The 19,965-nt window shown below is 44.1% G+C and overlaps 1 protein-coding gene and 1 long non-coding RNA gene across 4 annotated transcripts in view; one reads left to right on the forward strand and one right to left on the reverse strand.

Moving 5' to 3' along the window:
• Nucleotides 1-8,420, reverse strand: part of ITPR2 (inositol 1,4,5-trisphosphate receptor type 2) — a 268,298-nt gene extending 259,878 nt beyond the window's left edge. For 2 of the 3 annotated variants that reach the window (XM_055809374.1, XM_055809373.1), the window contains exon 1: nucleotides 8,146-8,420. In XM_055809374.1, the coding sequence (XP_055665349.1) occupies nucleotides 8,146-8,237 (92 nt within the window). In that variant the 5' untranslated portion in view covers nucleotides 8,238-8,420. The remainder of the gene's footprint in view (nucleotides 1-8,145) is intronic. The other variant, XM_055809376.1, reaches the window with a different exon arrangement.
• Nucleotides 8,421-8,628: 208 nt separating this feature from the next.
• Nucleotides 8,629-19,652, forward strand: LOC129784842 (uncharacterized). The gene is made up of 2 exons (XR_008747973.1): nucleotides 8,629-9,287; nucleotides 17,619-19,652. It is a non-coding gene; the product is annotated as an uncharacterized LOC129784842 (long non-coding RNA).
• The last annotated feature ends 313 nt before the right edge of the window (nucleotides 19,653-19,965 follow it).

The raw sequence follows: 19,965 nt of genomic DNA on the forward strand, positions 1-19,965 counted from the left end.
CTCTGCACCCACATCCCCCTGTACTGTTCATCATCCAGGGGCCACTGAGGGAGCACTGACAGGACAGGGGAGACTTGTTTTCTTTTCTGCAACCTATAGCAACCCCGTGGTCACTCATCAGCCCGCAGAAGTAATGGCAAGGATAACCCTGCTCAGATGATGTGATGTACCTGTGAAGCCCAGGAAGGGCTGGTGCAGCTTCAGCACAGGCAGCATCTCAAGTTGCCAAACTCCAAAATGTTCCTGCTAGCGCAAAAGGACCCTCCAGACTAGAGGCACTGAAGGCAAGGTACAGAGCAACAGGAAGAGGGGAAAAAGCCCTCATGGGCATGGTTTGCAAAATCTGCCCCCAGTTTATAATGACAATTCACTTAGCCTGCTAAATCAAAAGGTAAACCTGAGCAGAAGAACCAGCACTGCAGGTGCTCTGGACAGGGTGGTTCATTCTCAGGTACGCTGCAGGACAGTGCTGCAGTGCTCACATGGACAGCCCCAGGCGGCCCAGCCTGGTCAACGCTTTAGAGTCCTCTTTCCTTTATTATTAAGCAATAAATAAGAACAGGTTTAAAATCACATGCTTTGGACAATGCTTTGATTCTATTCAACAGAATCCAAAAAAATGCAAACAAATGAGTGTAAGAGGTAGACAAAGATTCAGGGACAGACAGCTCGAAAAACAGTGCTAGAGCAACAAGACTACTCCTGACACAATCTTTTGGCTACCACAGCCAAAATAGCCCCGCGAAACCTCAAGTGATACCTAATACAAGACTGGAATAACAATTACACTTTAAGCCTGTGTTTTCTCTGTCTTCTGCTTTCCCTGTTTAACCCCGGGTTTCCAATTTTGCAATCAAAACCTTGCTAGAATATAATTTCTTTGTTTGTTTGTTTCATATTTAAACTGAACTGAGGCAGTAAAAACTGGAAGTATCTTTACTTCTCCAGAGAGAGGGAACACAAGCTGGTCAACTGAAGCTTTCCTGTGCTGCCCAGAAAAAGGAGCTGGAAACCCTGGGAAATGGGATTCACCTCCCACACAGCTGCAGTCTGCAGTCAGGTTGGGGTCTCTTGGTGCCCAGTGCCAGCAGAGAGGAGAAGCTGCCCCTGGCAGGTAACACCCAGTGCCCTCTGGCAAGAGGCAGGTACCAAGACAGCCCATGCAGTTGCAGGGGTCTGAATGAAATCCTTCTTCAACTCACTGCTGTCAAAACCTGGGCAAATTTCAAAGAGGCAGAGAAGGACAAGTCCTCCATGCTGGAGGAGAAGTGGGTTTGGAGACAGACCTGCAGCTCAGGAAGGCTCTCAATACACAGCTGCAAGATCCCCCCCTTTTTAAAAAAAAAAACAGGGATAACCGATGCACTTTTGCTCATCCTGTTCTCAGAAATACCATTGTACTTGAAACTTTCCACACAAAAACATTCAGCCCCAGGCACGTACCTTGTGTCCAAAAAGTCAAGGTTTAGCACCATTAAACACAGCTGAAACAAGGACCTATGTCAGGAAGTGCCTACACATCTACATAGCCGTGGAACTATTGATTCAAGTAATTAGATGGAATCAGATTTACAAATAACAAATGCAGGTTTAAAAGAATCAGTCACAAGGGGGTTTATATCCTTAATATAATTAAAATATGCATCAATGAATTTGTGACAAAACAACACAGACAAGGGAAAAAGTAAAATCCTGCACTACCATTTATTCTCCTTTCTCCACTTTTTCCACAAATATCCCTAATCAAGTATATCAAAGTCATATGAACTTCACCAGTCTCCCTTGCAAGAAGTAACAGACCTTTCAAAGCAAGCAGAAACCAGACTTCCAAGTGCATAAAATACACGTGCAGAGGACATGGCTTTGTGGTACAGCTGAACAAACAGGCTCACACTTCAGCCAAGCAGCAGCAGGAGCCAGCACTGTTAACAAAGAAGGGCAGCGGGTTTCAAACACCTTGCCATGCCGTAAAACACCCGACTGAGCAAAGGTTCACGTGCTTCTTAGGAGATAATGTTCCAAGCTGGGGGAGTCGAAGACTGATCTGACTCTTTCTTCTGCAGCAGTTTTAAAATACAGGATAACATTGATTTCTATTGAGTCCCAGAACCGTGTAAAGACTGTTCAGTTAATCTCCTCATTATGTAAAAGGAAGTTAAATCGGACTTAAAGTCATGCAAGTTGAACAATCTCCCCTCTCTTTCCTGACTACTCCCCACGTTACCCATAGCCCAGCTGAGAACTACAGAAGTTGTAATAGCCACACCACATGTCTCAATTCAAAATTCGAGTCCTCTCTCATTCCCATTACTACCACACAGCTTAAGGATAAACTCACTTCTACATTAAATCAATTGGTTCTCTCCCTAAACCCAATTTTCTTTCCACTTCTGTACGATGAGCTCTTTGAACCAAGGATATTACTTTTTAGCGTACAGTCTCATAAATCATAACGCCGTAATTAAGTCTAATCCTATGTTCCTTCACACCCAAGCTGTGCTCTGTGTGCAAGTAAAACTTCTGAAACAAACAAACCCCCTCCGGGGCTCATTACTTGCTGCATTCCCATAAGAGTGCTTTGTGGAAAGCTCTGTCTCATTGTTTATTTAAAGACGGTGCTGTTGTTAAAACACTTGAAATGAGCATCAAAATAAGTTTGTTATAAATGGCAAAGCTGGAGCAGTGCCTAATTGCTAATGTGAGTGGATAATTACAGAGGATATAAGCTTTGATACATGTATTGAATTGCAAGGCATGCAGATACCGAGTTGTATTTATATGTCTACACCTCTGGTTATGTGGCATTTATTTAAAGATCAATGAAGGTATTTAATAATGCATACAACATAGCTTATGCTTCAGATGATTATCACAGAAAAGAAATACACCATATAGCTGAAAAATGTACATTAGCATATATTCAAAGTTGTTGCAGAACTCAGACCAGTGCTTTTGCATTAGGAAAACAACCAAGACAACATAGTTCTGAAAATGCTAATCCTACACAGTGTTAAAAAAAAAAAAAAAAAAAAAAAAAAAAAAGAAACACACAATCAAAACTGTCAAATCTCATTGGTACTGTCAGTCCGAAGGATAAAGTACCTAGGTAATAAAACATAAACATACTTTTGCCCACAGGAAAGCTGAAGTTAATCTTCCCTTCTCTCTTCAGGGTATTATTTAATTTAATTCTGGTACATTTAGAATCATGAGTATTGCTAACTATGCTACTCTCACTTTCTTCAAGCTTTTTCTTCTTTCCTGACTAATTACATTTTGCCAGTTGGCACAACAAAGAAAAATTTCCTGTTAATTAAAGGACATACACTCTGTTCCTTAACCATACCTTGCATTTTCATACAGTAGGAGAGAAGGGTAAAAAAAAAGTCCACTGATGAAAATTCTACATTGGTGTGTTGTAAGCATCATCAGTCACTACATCTTTTCTCTTAGCACCATTCCTGAGGCCACCAAGATGACACATTTTAGCCTTCATTGTATTTGGAATATTCTGATTTATGCTCTTCCACAAGCACTTTCTACTTAATCCTGTCGTTTCACAAAGTATGACTGACTCTGCCTGTGTGTGAAGTCCAACTCCAATAAGACAACTAATGCACTAAAGGCCAGTGAAGGGACCTGAATAAAACTGCAATACTTGTTTCAAGTAAGAAAGTTCTTTTAGCAAACGCTTCTACAAATTAAGAGAAGCTGTTCAAGAAAAATCAACATTAAACTCAAGAAAACAAGTTCAAACACTCTTCAGCACACTTTCTACTGCTAATTAGAAATAAGTCTCAGCACCCGTCATCACCCTTGGTCATATATTCCCTAGCAGGCAGCTCCTGCTGCACGCTTCACCAGCTACGTTCCATGAGGTTTCCTGCTTGCTATGGCACAGAAGTGCATTTATGGAGGTAAGACAGGAATGCAGCTACTGATGGTGACTAACAGGCTCATCGTCAAATCTTCCTACAGCTGATGATGGCCGTTGTCATTATGTACTTTTTTTCTGCCTCTCCAATCAAGAATACTCTTTTTCCCCTCACTGTACCGATAGGTGATTACTAGCAGCTCAAATTGCCAGCATACATCACTGCCAACATTTACAGCCAAAATATTGGGGAAGGTGGTCTCAAGGTTCAGACACTGGTCTAGGACAACTGAAGATACCTACATTCCTTGCCTACCTCTGCCACATACCTCTTGTGGGACATAAAGCCTCCAACTGTGCAGAAACTAAAACGCATTAAAAGCTAAAAAATGGGTAGAAACATACATCATTAGTACAGTTCAACAATCCAGTACCGAATATATCTTGAAATGGCAGAAAGCACTACCCATGGATATAAATCCCTTTTCCCAAATGTTTCCTTTTCTCAGCCTTGAGACTGGAAAAGCCAGATGACACATCATCAGCACCTCAGAGCAGCATCCAAACCCAGAATAAGCCCAAAGCCAAGCAGAAAAAAAAGAGCAGAGGATTGCTGGGACTCTCAGCACCTCAAGCACCCAAAGACCTGCAGTTGCCAACAGAGAATGCTGAGCCCTAAAGCCCTCTCCTGCACCATTACCCAAAGGTGCCCTTCTCCACTTGGGATCCATAGCCTGGAACATCCTCCTGGAGACAGGTGGTTATACCTCTTCTTCCGAAAACTGAGCACAACCTCTCTCTTTTAAAATATGGATACAGGAGGAAGAATTCGGAGCAGTGCTACCCAACTTCCCTGCCCCCATCCCACGCTACAGCGCTAACCCAGATGCGGAAGAGAGGTTCGGTTTCCTCTTCTGACTAAGAGGGATCAAATATGAAAGCAGAGCCCTCACGCTCACATCCAACAGCTGCCTACAGCAAAGAAACAGTTCAGAGACAAGGACAGGAGCACAGGTTTCTTCCAGCTCAGAGCAGTGCCCCAACCTTTTGGGTCCCATTTACAAAATCTCATTGTTCTCTTTTGATTCTCAAACCCTTTTTGTAGGGGGAGGTGTGGAAAGGCACTCCTGCCTTCACCTAGCACCACTCAGCATGCTCATCTGGACACAAGGCCAAGGAGAATGGATCCCCCATCTCCTAAACAAGGAGGTTAGGACCTCCTAAACTGCACTAAGGAAGATTTCCACACACAGGTTATAGTAGATATTAACCTGACCATATACTTGAACTGAATAGCTCAGCTGCATCTTCCTCTCTGCTTTAATTTTCCTGGGGAAACTGAGCACATGAAAATTTCTGCACTAGCAAGTGAGCAAAAAATACTCTAAAATGCATCAAACAGTCTTTCCTTAGAAATCTCCCTCAAAACTCACCCATTGAGCTGGTTCAAGTCTTCAAGAGTAAGGTCTGCTGACGTGACCTCCCCCGCTTGGAGAGGTGCTGTGTACTATTTTATCTTATTTATAGAATGGCCTCGCTCACGCTTTGTTTAAGAAACAATTAGCCTCAGACAGCTTAAAATAAACAGGACTCTCTCCCTGCTGCAGAGTCACTAGATCTGAGCTGGATTTCGAGTTCTTGCAACCGCATGACACGACCCGATGGACTCAACAGTGTAAGCAACAAGCTAGTTTGCCCAGCACCTTTCCTGAGCAACACAGGCAATAAAGAGCAATAAAACAAGGACCTGCGTCAGTCAAATGAAGCAAACAAGCAATCATTCCCGCTCCCACCCCATTTTGTCTCCACCAAGAAGAGGCACCTCTGGAAGACGAGGCCACCTCTTTTCAGACATCTGCAAACAGAGGACCTGCAGGAATGCAGGAGGTGCAGGAATTTAGCAATGGTTGCACACCAAATGTGCGGCTGGGCAAACTTTTTCCCTGAACGTAGAGTTGTTTTTTCTGCCTCTTGTGTTGCTGTAACCGGTCCAAAGGCAGTAATTGCAATAGCTGGCACAGCTACCATGACTTGGCATCACAACTTTAAATTTCAGTCCAAGCACTTGTACCACCAGCAAAGGGATCGGTATGCCCATTTAGCAGACATAGGAGTTTTCCACTGGTGACTTCACATGTCCTTCAGGCCTTCAGCTCCTTAACTCCATACTCCTGGCTCTGTGGCTGCCTTTACCATGCCAGGGAGCACGGCACAAAAAAAGCTGTATTGAAAAGCTAACAGAGCTACATCAGCATTTTTGAACTCCTGGCCTGCTGCTGAAGGAGAGATGCAGACAGGAGTCCTGTCTCATCCCAGGTAGTTTTCTTGAGCTGGGATAGCTGCCTAAAAACAGAACCTGGATAATCTGTTAGTTAGGGTTGGCTTGAGTTCAATTATTTCTTCTGGTAAAGAGTTCCCATATGCCTTAGGCGAGCTTTGATCTTGGCTTCCCGTCTCTAAAACTGGAGGTAAATGTCCTGCCCTAACTCCAAGGGATGAGGGGAGGATCAGCAGCATGAAGACTGCGACACAGGAGTGCCAGTGTTCATGTCACAGGCGGTTGTACAAGCACCAGTCACAGCAGAAGCATCTACGACTGTAGACATGCAGGTGTTCTCAGAAAGAGGAACATTTCTCAACAAAATGAAAAGTAAAACTACGGCAAATTTAGCTTCCCCCAGATAAAAGAACAGAGCAATGAGACAAGAACAACAAACTATGCCAACAAAAAATCAATACTGGGGTTACAAGAATAAGAAACAATATCCAGTGATTAACAGTTGCAGAAAGCAAATGTTTTCAGACAGGATTTAAAATTACAAGAGTAAGCAAAACAAAAGGAGATGTGAGACAGAACAGAGTCACAGATAGAGAAGGCACAAACTTAGAGGAACAAATAGAGGAACTAAGCATGGAAAAACACTTCCCAACAGATGAAATGAGTGGACCGCAAGGATAGGAAGTAATAATAAGATTGAAAAATACAAACGACCTTCAACACCAGCTCTTTTCCAGTAACAGTACCACACTAAATAACTTGGACATTCATCGTTTGTATTTTAATACTGCCATTACTTCGCCCTACAGTCCCCCCCGAAGAGATCTCAGGACACAGGGAGCTTAATACGACATACAGGAGCGATACCCAGGCACACATTAATTAGCAGCGGATCAGCCTCGGCAAGTTTAACTCATTATTCAGAAGGTACCGCTAATGTTTAAGCAGCAAATGACGCCGATACCTAACTCGTGTTTGAGCTGCCTTGTCAATCGGATCGCTACAGTGCACACAGTGCAGGAGAGGTTCCCGTTGACAAAAGTTTAAGGACACACGGACACGCTTACTTTGGGCATGCCACCGCCACCGAAACTCTGCAGCTGTCCTGCAGACGTGAGGGGGAACCACTGCACCCTGGGGACATGCCACAACCACCAAACTACCTGACGGTTTAAAGAAGAACATGGATGTATTTCTGTTGTCAGTCACTGTGGGTTTCTGTCCTGGCTTCCAGAACGGTGATTTAAAGTGGCCAAGGTTAATGAAAAGCTCAAGCAAGCAGAAGTAGCTCAGTGAAATCGCCACAGCTGAACTACATCTTTTCACCCCCCAAGCTGAAAGATGTGCTTGTGGAAAAAGCATCCCCAAGAGATTAAATACCTGATTATAAATATCTGATCATTAACAACCACAGATAAAACCTCAGGCAAGCACAAACCAGAAGTAAAGGGACACACATTTAACGAGTCGATTACGACGCTGAGCAAGAAAGCAAAGGTTTTGTATTTCACGACTTCAACAAAAATTCTTAGACGTGCAGTAAAATACACACCTCGCCCCAAAATCTCAAAAATCCAAATAAAATAAAAAACCCGGAGGAGTTCGCTATAAGTGATGACTGTGTGGCCGCATTCGGGTGCAGCACAGGTTACTCCCCCAGAGCGGGTGCTGGTGCTGGCAGACGCCGGGTACTCCGGTCCGGGCTGGCCCGGAGCTGCAGCCGCGGCGCGCGCCGAGCGGGGAGCGGGGAGCGCGGGCAGCCCCCGCCGAGCCGCCGCCACCGGGCACCGCCGCCCGCCCGCTCCGCCCCGCTCCGCCCCGCCGGTGCCGCCGCCGGCCGGGCCCCGCGCCCCGGGCCTGTGCGACAACTTCTCCCGTTCCTCCCTCGCCCCGCTCATCACTTCCGACTTTCCTCTCCCCGCCGCCACCGCCGGCCGCAGCCCGCGGGTCGCCGCCCCGCCGCGGGCACGGCCCGGCCCGGCCCCGCACTCACCCCAGCGTGCTGATGAACCCGTTGACAGAGCCCTCGGCGTACAGGGACACGATGTCCCCGATGTACAGAAAGCTGGACATTTTCTCAGACATTTTGGTTCATTTTTAGTTGGATTTCGCGCTCCTCCCCTTCGAAAAAAAGGTAATAATTAAAAAAAGGGAAATAAACCCGATCGAAAATAAAAAAGCGAAATAAAACCGATCCGGGGGGCGGCCGAAGAGGCGCGGCGGGGCGGGGGCGGGCCGGGCGCTCAGCGCGGCCCCTGCGGCGCGGCGCGGCGGCGGGCGCGGGCTGACATGAGCGCGGCGCCGCTGCCCTCCGGGCCCGCCACGGCTGGGCTCGGCCCGGGCCGCCGCGCCGCCTCCCGCGCCTCCGCCCGCCCCCGCCTCCCGGGAGCGCCCCGCCCCGCCGCGGCCGCTGCCGCCCCCGGGCAGGGGGTCGTAACCCCCGGAGGGGCGCCGGGCCGGGAGCGGGGCTCGGGGGACCCGCGGAACTGCTCGGCCGTGCCCTGCGCTGCGGGGCAGCCGGCCGCCCTGGGGCGGAGAAGCCGAGGCGGCGGGTGGGACAGCGGCCCTTCGCCGCCTCTGCCAGGGGGCCGCGGCGCGGTGTGCTCAGCCGAACCGCCAGCCCGTGCCACCCTCTCCGCTAGGCTTACAAACTTCAGGGACCACAAATCCGTTTGTTTTTGGGTTTTTTTTTTCCCCTGTAAATCCGAAGCTAACCGTGCTGCAATCCTGTGCAGGAATTCCCGCAGCACACGCTTCTCTGAGAGCACTGCCACCCATTTCACAAAACCACCCACCCTCACGCTCGTGAGCGTTTTGCACAACCTCCCCGCCGCGGAAGGAGGGGGCACACACACCCCGGACCCCCGCCTGCCCAAAGGCTGCTTTAAACAGCAACGCCATTTCCCGCAAGGGTCTTAAGAATCAAGTACTTCTACCAACTTTCTCATTTTTCAGCTATATTTTACCTACTCTCCAAATGGCAGGCAAACTCAGCAGTAGTACTGGTTACCCCACATATTTTTCCAACAGGTTGTTTGGATTAAAAAGAAAAAAAAAGGAGAAAAAAAAAAAAAAACGAACAAACAACTCAACCCAGGAGGTCTACCAGCCTGATCAAATACTGACTCTCAAATGGTAGGAATATAAATCTGGCTGCAGGAATGCACAGGCTGCTGGACACAAGTAATACACTGAGGGGTTCACACTTGCATTTAATTTCCCACACATACAGCTTGCAGCCTTACCTCACTTCTCCAGAGCATAAATCCTTGATATCAGATATGCTGACTTTTGAAAGTGAAAAGAAGTTTTGCCATCTAAATTTTTACGCTGTTCTGGAGTTCTCTCTTTTGCTTTTTTATGGTGAATATTTTGCATTTGTCTCTTTATTGTACCTACTAGGATACAAAGACACCACCAAAGATCTGCACTTGCATTCTGCTTATGTACGCGTACATACGCAGGCTCTAGGTCTGATACTCCCAAATTCTTTCAATTCGGTCTCCTGGAGTAACCACAATTGCTAAAACATTTCTGGAAAAGATATGAAGCAAGCAGGTGCCAGAGCCCTTGTTCTGGAACCAGCCCCTGCATAGGAAAACCAAAGACGAGGTGTTGCAAACTGCCCAAAACGTATATATTCAATCCCAAAGTTGGACTAAATGCCATCATGCCAGATTTAGAAACTGAAAGTGGGAGCAGCACAAGGCCAGCTGAGCAAAGAGCACTGACCCAGGGTCCCTGCCGGGGCCACCGCGCACTGGGCTCAGGTGTTTCACTTCATAAAAACATGGTTCTGGGCAGCTCAAACCCGAGGCTGAGCAGCAAGGGCTTTACAGTACAATGACAATATCCTTTGCCCTCCTGACCCTGTTTATCTCAGTCATTTTATACCAGGCTTTAATGGCCTAATTAAGATACTTTAGCCAGGAAGGTTTCATGTTTCCCAGCAGTAAATGAAATCCTGGCATGCCTTAGATCAGTGGGAGTTTTCCAGAGGATGGTCTTCCGGATTTGGCTGAGCAGCAAATTTGCCTGTCCTTTGTACGCCTGGGTGCAACCCCCCGTTTGGGACCATTCACAGCCAGGAAGGTTCAACTCTGTGGCCTAAAGATAGGTTGCTGGGGACATGTGAAGTGTCCTTTGATACCCCAGGCATCCCTGTAGGTTGTCGGCAGGGAAGCAGGACTGCTACGCCCCTGGCAGCTCTGCCTGCGTGTGGGCTGCTGAAAGGGGCCTGCGTGTTTTGGCATTACAGGAAGGTTATATTCAGGTCACTTTTTTAGCATTTGCTTGCTGTCGTAAAGTTTGAACTGACAGGAGTCCTACACTTGTAGTCATCTGCCTCTTCCCCTCGCCCCCCCCCCCCCCCCCCCCCCCCCCAAGGAAATCAAGGCACAGGCTGCATTTTCCTTTATTTCTAGGCTTGTTCATCTTGGTTCAGGCTGGATCGCGCCAGCAGCTGAAAGCTGTTACCACCCCATAGCTCTTTAGTGACATGTATGAAATGAACTGGAAATCTCAACCCAGTTCTGAGCAGCGATGGCTGTTAACCTGAAATGAGTCGTACAGAATCAGCGTTTTTGTGAAAAAAGTGAAGGTCAAATCCTGAAGGCAGTCAGGCTTCATTTTAAACCTGTCGCATTGAAACAGTCCTACAATCTCATTGAAGCATGCTGAAAATAAGCAAGCACTTACCCACTTTTGTAGGCCACGTCTTAAATTGGTAGGAAGATCACCCTGGAAGGCCAGATCTGAGGAACGCTTGCTGTTCCTCTCCTTGCACACAGAAAACTTAAGAGTAGTGACGAATGCTCCTCTAGCGTTTTCAACAAGCATTAACCCTCTTCTATTAAAAATAATGATTGTGCCTCTCTGAGTGCTAGCTTTATGAAGATAGTATCTGGAAAAATTTAATTAAAATGAAAGAGATTTTGTCATAACAAGTCTAGATAGAAAAAAATAAAGCATGGTCAGAGATGGTAATGGAACATTGCTTCATTTATCTGGAGCAGAAATAAACCAAATTGGTTGATAAATACAGATATTTTTACTACCATTTTTAACCTTGCACTTAGCTGCAGGGTGAAGGTGAGGCTGCTTAGTCAATAACTGGAGTATGTTTTCCATCAGTTATATCTGGTAATCTTTTGTTCCAAAGCTAGGAATACAGGCTGCGCTGTGAAACAGGACCCAGATGCAGAAATCATCAGCTGGTGCTGACAGACTGCCCCAGTGCATGTACTACTCTGTACATTGTGAAAGTGAAGAAGTCAGTTCCAAGCACTGGAACAGGCTGCCCGGGCAGGTGGTGGAGTCACCATCCCTGGAGGTGTCTAACAAAATGTGGTGCTTAGGGGACGTGGTTTGGTGGCGGACTTGGCAGTGCTGGGTTAATGGTTGGACTTGATGATCTTAAAGGTCTTTTCCAACCTAAATGATTCTGTGATCCTATGAGTCTGAGTCTTTTTTACTCAATTTTCCTTTCTGGTCTATTACTTATTTTCAGAGAAGAAAATATTTCTACTAATGTTTGCAGTGGTTTTCTAAAAATAGATCTCTGTATAATTTTGCAGTATTTTAATACAGGGCAATTTTACTGTGATCTCTATGTCCTAGATTTTGATGTTCGTTCTGGTGCTGAGGCAGAGAAAAGCAGTTTATCCACAGAGAGGTGAATAGACACACCCCATTGCAGCATCGAGCATCCACTTTAGATGTTAAAATGCACAATATTAAAATTACCTCAGATTCAAAGAACTCACCAAGTAAATAGGCCAACAACATCGTTTTCTTGGTCCTTTCCCACCCCTTAGGAAGATGTCTGATTTTCCTGCTCATCTTGTCTAAACAGGGGAGTCTCCTGACAGAAGTTGACTTTTGTATGGATTTGAAAATTGTCTGATTGGAAAGACTTTAATCCCACACCTACACAAGCTACTGCCTGTGTGAAGTTAGAGATATATAGGCCACTTCAGTGAAAGCAAACTGGACCAGTTAGAGGCTTATACAACGGGCAGCATTGATGTTTGTTTTCACGAAAGCAGAGGATAGTGCTTTCCAGCTGCAGGGGAAAAGGAAGAAAAGAAGAATGCCTTTAACTGTTTTAATACAATAGAGATAGATGGGACCAGGCCAAAACCCAGGCAGGCACCCCAGAGCTCTAGCATGCAAGTATATGAAAGCTTGGACTCAAAGCCTTGGGTTTGTTTCTCATCTTCCTAATTCTAAAAAAAAAAAAAGAAAAAAAAAAAAAGATCAGATCATTCCAGACATTTTGATATTTAGGAATATTTTTAATATACTTATCGCAAGCAATGCACGATTAACAGTTTACTTGAGGAAGGCCTGGCTTTTAAACGCACGTAATGAAGTTTCCCACGCAACAAGCTGGAGACACCCATTACCTTCTGGATATTAATACTTGAGGCAGCCTAGCTCTTCCTTGAGCACAATGGCATTTCAAAACACTTGGATGCACAAAAGACAGCATTACTTGGCGTGCAAGTTGGATCAGAGAGCGCCGGAACAGCTTATTTTGACAATACCCGCACACAAGAATTGATTTATTCTGGTAGTGCTTTGTTTTATTTTGCCTATAGCAAATGTTAGAGTGGTAGATGATTTCTTGATAGATAGCTAGCTATGGGGACTAATTTTGCCTTTCTTCTTGTTGTGGGAGTTAACTCTTTACTGATGTTTTAAACAATATTTTGGTATTGGTGCCATACAAAATACTAAGCATCTGGTTAAAAAAAACCAACCAAAACCTCAATAGAATACCCTGGGGGAAAAGGGGCCTGACAGAGATAAATATGACTTAGTAACCTAATAAAACAGAAGTGTAGTGAATCATGCAAAATAAGCATCATCATTTGACTGAGTATGAGAAAACCAGAATATGGAGCATTCAGTTCTGACCTACCCACTTTGTTCAACCTGGCTTAGTAGGAACAGGTAATTCTAGCTAAATTCCTAACACCTAGTTTTATAAAGGTCTTTCTACTGGAGGGAAACACATTTTTCTCAGCATTAGAGGTGTCCCTGAAAATAAGCAGCTCTCACAAGTGACCTTTTGGGGGTTTCACTAGAGCATGGGTATGAGCATTGCACTATCACTATCCTGGCACACTCGTGCACGTCATGGTGTGCGTGCACGAGCAGGGGCTAGCAGACTTGCTGTTGGCCACAGCTGAATTTACAGGAGCTAATATACATATTAATTCAAGTATTTAAATAATCCCTGGTTTGCTATAATAATCTCTTGAAAGAAACAAACAGGCATAATGAAAGCTGAAGTTATTTGTTAATTAATCATTTAAGCAAAAGGAATTTAGATTAAAGAGGAAGCTTAGATGCCATTCAAACCATGGCACAATACAACAGCTATGTAAATAAACTACTGAGAGCAGCTTCAAGCCATTCAAGTGAAGATATTTTTCCTTGTGATACATTCAGGCCTTTTGAAATAAGTTTCCAACTGTTTAACGACCAAAGTTGTTCATTCAAAGAGCCAAATACAAAAACTCGACCAAAGCAGAAAGTACAATGTGCCTTTCTCTGACAACATCCATATAGAAAGGATGCTTTATTTAGAGGATTCAGGAAGCTGAAGCGTTGCTTTCTATCAGCTCGCAACCACAGAACAAGCATCAGGAAGCGCACAAAAATGAACTTACTATTCCTATGTGGAACAAGTGCCAATGGTTACACCAAGTTTGCTTTCAACCTTGCAGAACTCACTGCCAGCCCCCACAGACTTGTTAATCAGGCAGCGTCTCCTGGGGTTTCTTTTCTGCTTGGCTGCCTGAAAATGAAGCCTTTCCCCTACAAAATGGAGAGAGAGACATACCTTGTTTGAATTTTCTCTTTTGCTGGCTGTCATGAGACTTCAGAAGGTTCAAACCTAAAAATGCAGGGGAAAAAAAAGTGAATCACCTTCATAGAAGGGAATGAAAAAATATAGCTTCGATTTCAGTCCTAGCCCATTCCTAACCATGACCTAATACAACAGAAGAATCAGCAGACCTCTATGGTACGGTGACTGTAATTACAAAGCAATTGTGTTTTGAGTTCTCTCATTAATACCATTACCAGCTGACCAGCTGTAGCAGTGGTTACAGTGTGGATACAGCATAGTGAATATACAGCAGTTCTTTAAAATAATCATATGTGAAATCATACAAGCAATGATGAATGTTTTGATTGATACATCTCACTGAAACTCAATATCTTAATTTTGGAGTAAAAAAACCCAACAAACTTTTGCAAAAATTTCCACAGTAAAGTCTAAGAAAAACAACAGCTCTAGTAAGAAGCCTAATAAAGCGGCAATAGTTAGTATTCCTAAAAAATACAACTAACAATTTACAAAGTGAGAAATGTCTGTAATTGGAGTATAGTTGCAATTTAATTGCAGCCATGGACCTTGAGAAGCGTACCTGAGGAATACCTCCCTACCTTTCTTAATTTTGTCATGCAGGGCATTAAGAAAGATGTTTCAAACCTGCGGAAGTTTTGCACTTTAGGACTGCTTAAAAAGCCTTGTGCATTTGGTTTTTTTCTGATCAACAATTTTCTTTCTTATTGAAATGCTTTTTTAAAATTAAATCCTATTTTTTTTCAGGAAACATCACCTTTCACTAGCATACTGGCCATATGACTCTTTAAAGGAAAAAAAAAAGGCTGTGCCAACCTATTTTTTTTTTTTTTTGACCATGTTAAAAATTACCAGAGGAGAAAGAAAATTGCAATTAGTTTTGCTCGGGTAGCTGTCACCAAGCCGGTTCTTCTGAGGCCACAGTAGTGTTTCTAACTTCAGGATGAAGCTCCCTGCCCTTTCTGAATGGTGGGAATACCTGCTGGTGGGACGCCTCCAAGGTGGATACCAGGATACCAGGCAGGGGCCACAGATCTTCACCTTAGGCCTATTCTAGCTTTCAGATGCGTGAAATAAACTGGAAATAACATGCTGGGAAGGTGAACACAAGTCAACAGGCTTTGAAGTGGTTGGCATTTCCAGAGAGGTCATTTAGGGAGGCAATAAAGCCCAGTTAAAGAAATAACTCCTCTCCCTCACCCCTCTCTAAAAGCATACCATCAGCTACCTGGTGTTTCTCAGAAATGTGTTGGGAAGGAAAAATTAGACATCGGGAAGGATTTTTGGGGTTTTTTTTCTGTCGATTACTGTGTCTAGCAAATTATTTGATAGGGAGGTACAAGAAACCCTCTTTGACAGTCTCAGTCCACCATGTCCTCACCGTTGATCAGCATTGGTGCACCTGGATTGGATCCATCCAAAGTCTCTTCTGCTTTTACCTGTCCCAAACGAGGATGACTTTCCAGGTCATTATGGAGTGATTTAGTTAGCATAACAAAGGGATGGGGCTGGGATTCCAAGTAGGCAGAAAATGTCTTTGAGGACAAATCCAGACCAAGATTGGAGGTTCACACTACCAATATTTCAAACTGATTTCATACCTACATGAAGGAAGTGCCCTATATGGGAGATGTTCTCAATGGATTTCTGTCATCTCAGACCCATTGTGCCCAGGAAATAAGAGCTTCAATAAGAATGGATTAATTAGAAACAGGGTTTTTTTTAAAAGAAATAATATGAAATTACAGACATCATCAAAACACTACTGCACATTTGGATCCCCACACTGGTGTTTCTCTCTTCCTACCAGTCCAGGATACAGTAGATTGAAAGGAAAAATTTGTCTAAAAGCATGTTGATTCCCGAACTACTAAATTTACCTGGAACTTAAACAAAAGCAAAACAAAACAAAAAAACCCTACATACTAATCACATGGAAATGCCTCAACTCCTTTTTCATTTAGGAATGCCTTGCCCATTTACCTTTGTCCCCCACCACACGTCAATATTTGACATTGTACTAATGATGTAAGTCATGAGTCACAAAACAGATGAGAGCAAAAAAGTCTGCAGTAAGTTCATGCCTTTTCCCTGAGGAGCTGTTTGGGTTTGTTGGGTTTTTTTTTTTTTGTTTGGGTTGTTTGGGTTTTTTTAAATATGTTCCTCATTTGGGTGTCTTAAATACTTTAAAAGTTAACATAGCACAGCTGAATCCTGGAAAGCTGAAATGTGCGATTTCATATCCTCTAGCATCATAATATTTAAATAGATAAGTGATGTGCATACTTAAAGAAATCCCTGTTTCAATGCTATAAAACTAAATCAGTGAAATAACCTCCTGTTTCTCAGCAGCTCTTGCAAGATGCTTTGCGTCTTAGTAGTAGTTAATCTTCGAAATAAGGACATGTTTAGGAAATTAGATTTTAACTAATCTGTAGCCAGCTGCAAAGGAGTGCATAAAAAAGCAGAATCGTTACCCATCATTTCCATTTTGTCACTCTGAAAAAAGAAAAGTTAGCAACAGATCAGTTATTCTACTAGTGAAATGGGCTTTAGTTTAAAAGGCACAGAAGAAAAGTGTATTGTTAACTGTTGGAATTAGGTAATAAGAACAAAATTTTAAAATGCATATGGATACATTTAGCACCACGCTTAGCATTATCTCCTCGGTGCACTGCAGTAACATTAAACTGGTGGTGGAAAACAGATGGGAAACATAAAAGTCAAGCCTGCTATCTGACATCAGCACAATTAGCACCTCTGTTTCACAACCGTGGCCCCACCTGTGGGAACTGCTATCTTTCCAGTGGCAGGGACATAAATACACAAGCAGAGGCGATATTGTTCCATATTTGTTATTCAATAGCTGCAAGTTCTAAGAACGTGCTCACAAGATAGATATGGAGCAGGGCTGGATCGTATCAGGGCACAGGCTGGATGGAGATCCACCCATAGATTTACTAGAGATACAACATTTTAGTGAGAAAATGAGAGTGTAAAGGGGAAAAAAATCCCCGAAAGGAAATAACTGCCAATTTCTATCCATTTTCTCATGGCAGTACAATATGTTATCTGACATCTAGGAGAAAAACATACTTCCTGTGCCAACCAGAGCTTCTAGAAATCCCCTGAACTGCGCCTGCGGCAGCTGTCTGATAAAGGAAAAGGGGAATAGGCAACAGCTTCCACGGACACAGCAGGATGGAGCAGAGCGAAGATACTGCTGAACCACTCTGCAAGACTGTGAAGGTGGCAGGTGACGTGGTTCATCCTCGGTGCCATTTCTGCTACAATAATCAGATAGACAAAAAAAGTAAAACTAAACCCACATCTCTGCAGCATGCCGATACCATGTTGAACCCACCACTCCTCCCAGTGTGTGCTGCCGAGCCACTACTGAGCTGCAGCACCACTGCACCCCAAGCTTTCCCTTGATCCTTGCTCACCTCTTCCTACCCATTATCCCTGTTACCTCCTTTCCCAACTCTCTTCAACAGCTGCAAGGCCACTCCATCCTTCCGCGGCAGGGAGAGGTGATGTCTGCCTGCTGCTGCTGCTTACTGATGTCCTTTGTTTCTCCTTTTCAGCTCCTGGCTCACGCACACCACCTACAAACATCAGGGAGCAGAGAGGATTTTGGAAGCAGTGGAGAAAAGAAGCCCTCCCCCAGCAGTGGGAATCAGTGTATTTTGATAGATAAAAGTTTCCTCTTGGCTATCCCATCTGAAAAACTGGTTTATCCCCCATTCCCACAGTACGTAAACATGACATTAATGAACATATCTTGACAACCTCTGTGTGAGAAAGCAAAGTATTACTGGAGTAGGGAACAGCACAAGTGAGGAACGGAAGAACTGAGATATCTGAGAAGAGATTTGTGAATTTAGCCGCTGAGGAGCAAGCATTTGGGAAGATTGATTTATTTTGTGAACCAGCTGAGCTGTTGAAGCACTTGCAGAGGGCAATGAGACACCGTGCTTAGCTTGCCTATCTACATTTGAAAAGTCTGAGAGGTTCCTATCTGAATCTCAAATGCTATTGAAAAAAGCATTACGTGATGTCTCCAAAGGCAGCAACAAGGCACAACGGTGTTGTCTTCAAGTCCCAGATTAGTACTCGAACAACCAGGAAATCCTGGCACTAGGAAATCACCTGGCTCTCATACTTTAAATCCCCGAGATACAATGGGGGGTGCAGGGGCATGTTTTGTTTTAAACTCGTCTCTTTCTCTGAGAGAACACAGATTTGACTGACTGGTGTAGTTCTCTACAGACAAACTCAAATTAACAGTGTTCTTACCACAGATCGTACCACTGCAATATCTAATCATCAAAATAAATGCGCAGAAATCCTGCAGAATCAGGGGCAGACGGCCCCGAGGGAGCAGGCGGCGTTGGGTCAGGGACAGGATGCTCCTCCACAGTAAACATTCCCCCAACAAGTTACGTACATGGTGCAGAACCACAGGAGAAGTGCCGTGATTGCTGTGGTTTATTTTGTATTACAAGTTTTCATTTTGATTTTTACAGCTAGCATGGAAGTATGATACTTTTTTTTGATGCTTAAATTCCAAGAGTTTATATTATGAAGTAGCAAACCCTACTGAAAGGCTGTCATACACGTGGTGGGGAACGACCTCCATCGTGTGGGAGGTGCAGTGTTGGCTCAGCCTTTGAGAACTTTGGTGTTCACAGTGCACTGCCAGGTACACACATCCCTCCCTTCCCTGTAAAAAGAAATCATGGGTTACTATGCAGATAAAGGAAACTTGTTGCTTTTCTTCAGATGCCAAAGTAATAATAGGTATTTATTCTTAATAGTCCTGTAGTACCTTGAAGCCCTTGTCAGTCATTAGGACCTTGGCGTGCTGGACGCTGCACAAAGAGGTCAGGCAGCAACTTAGCCTTTACATACAACCTCAGGTAAGGGTTGGGAAAGAATAATGAAAAATTGGTGGTCAAGGGAACGTATTGTTTGGTCCCTGGAATGCAGAAGAATTCTTACCATTTGCAACGGGCTTTTGTATAGGTTGCTCATCTGGGTGTGGTGCCCACTGGTCTATCCCAGACACCCACGCGCATGGGCATACACAGCCTTGTCTGCTGACAAATTTCTTTACATCATCACACATCAGTTTACTGGCTGCAAAGGGGATAATTTTTGTTTCCTCACCAAAATCCACAAACTTGCTACACAATACTTACACTTATTTCCAGAAAAATACCAGCATATCAGTAGCATACAACGTTATCGGCAAAGAGATATCCCCCAAACTGAAAAGTAGGATTCAAATTAAGGGGAATACCCAGCAAATACAGAAGCCACTGTATGTGTTCCTAATGAAGCTAAAGATTAATGGGAAACACCACAGACAGAGAACATGAGGGATCATGTATCATTTGTGCTGTGTGTGGGATTAGCTGACTGTGCATTGCATAAAACTCAGAGTAAATGAAATACACCAGGGAGCTCTTGGATGTTCTTGACTAGTGGAAAATCGGCCACATTTCATTATTTCCCACCAATGCCCTCACTGGAAGTACATTCAACTCATTTTTAAATAAAGTATTTTCTGTACCCAAATGGCAAACAAACCACTGATTAAATGGAGAGATAGCATACCCAGATGATTTGCATCTCTCTAACTGCACCTCAAGTCATATAATTATGCATTGTAACACCACTGTGAAGGGCTTGAACTAAAATTCCCCAAAGATAGAGCTAGTAATTGCTGCAAAATGAGGTTACTAATTTATTTTTTAGTATCATCCCCCTGAGGGGTGTTGTGATACCTGAAGGTCTCCAGTCTCCAAAACAGGAGTAAATTTAACTCCAGCTACATGATTTTGTGTTTCCTGATGTTGAGAAAGTGTTTTGTGAGGGTTTTTTTTTCCTGTCAAATCTATGTGTATGAGACCACTTTCACTCCATAGC

This window comes from Falco peregrinus, chromosome 6 (assembly GCF_023634155.1).
Source record: "Falco peregrinus isolate bFalPer1 chromosome 6, bFalPer1.pri, whole genome shotgun sequence".
NCBI lineage: Eukaryota > Metazoa > Chordata > Aves > Falconiformes > Falconidae > Falco > Falco peregrinus.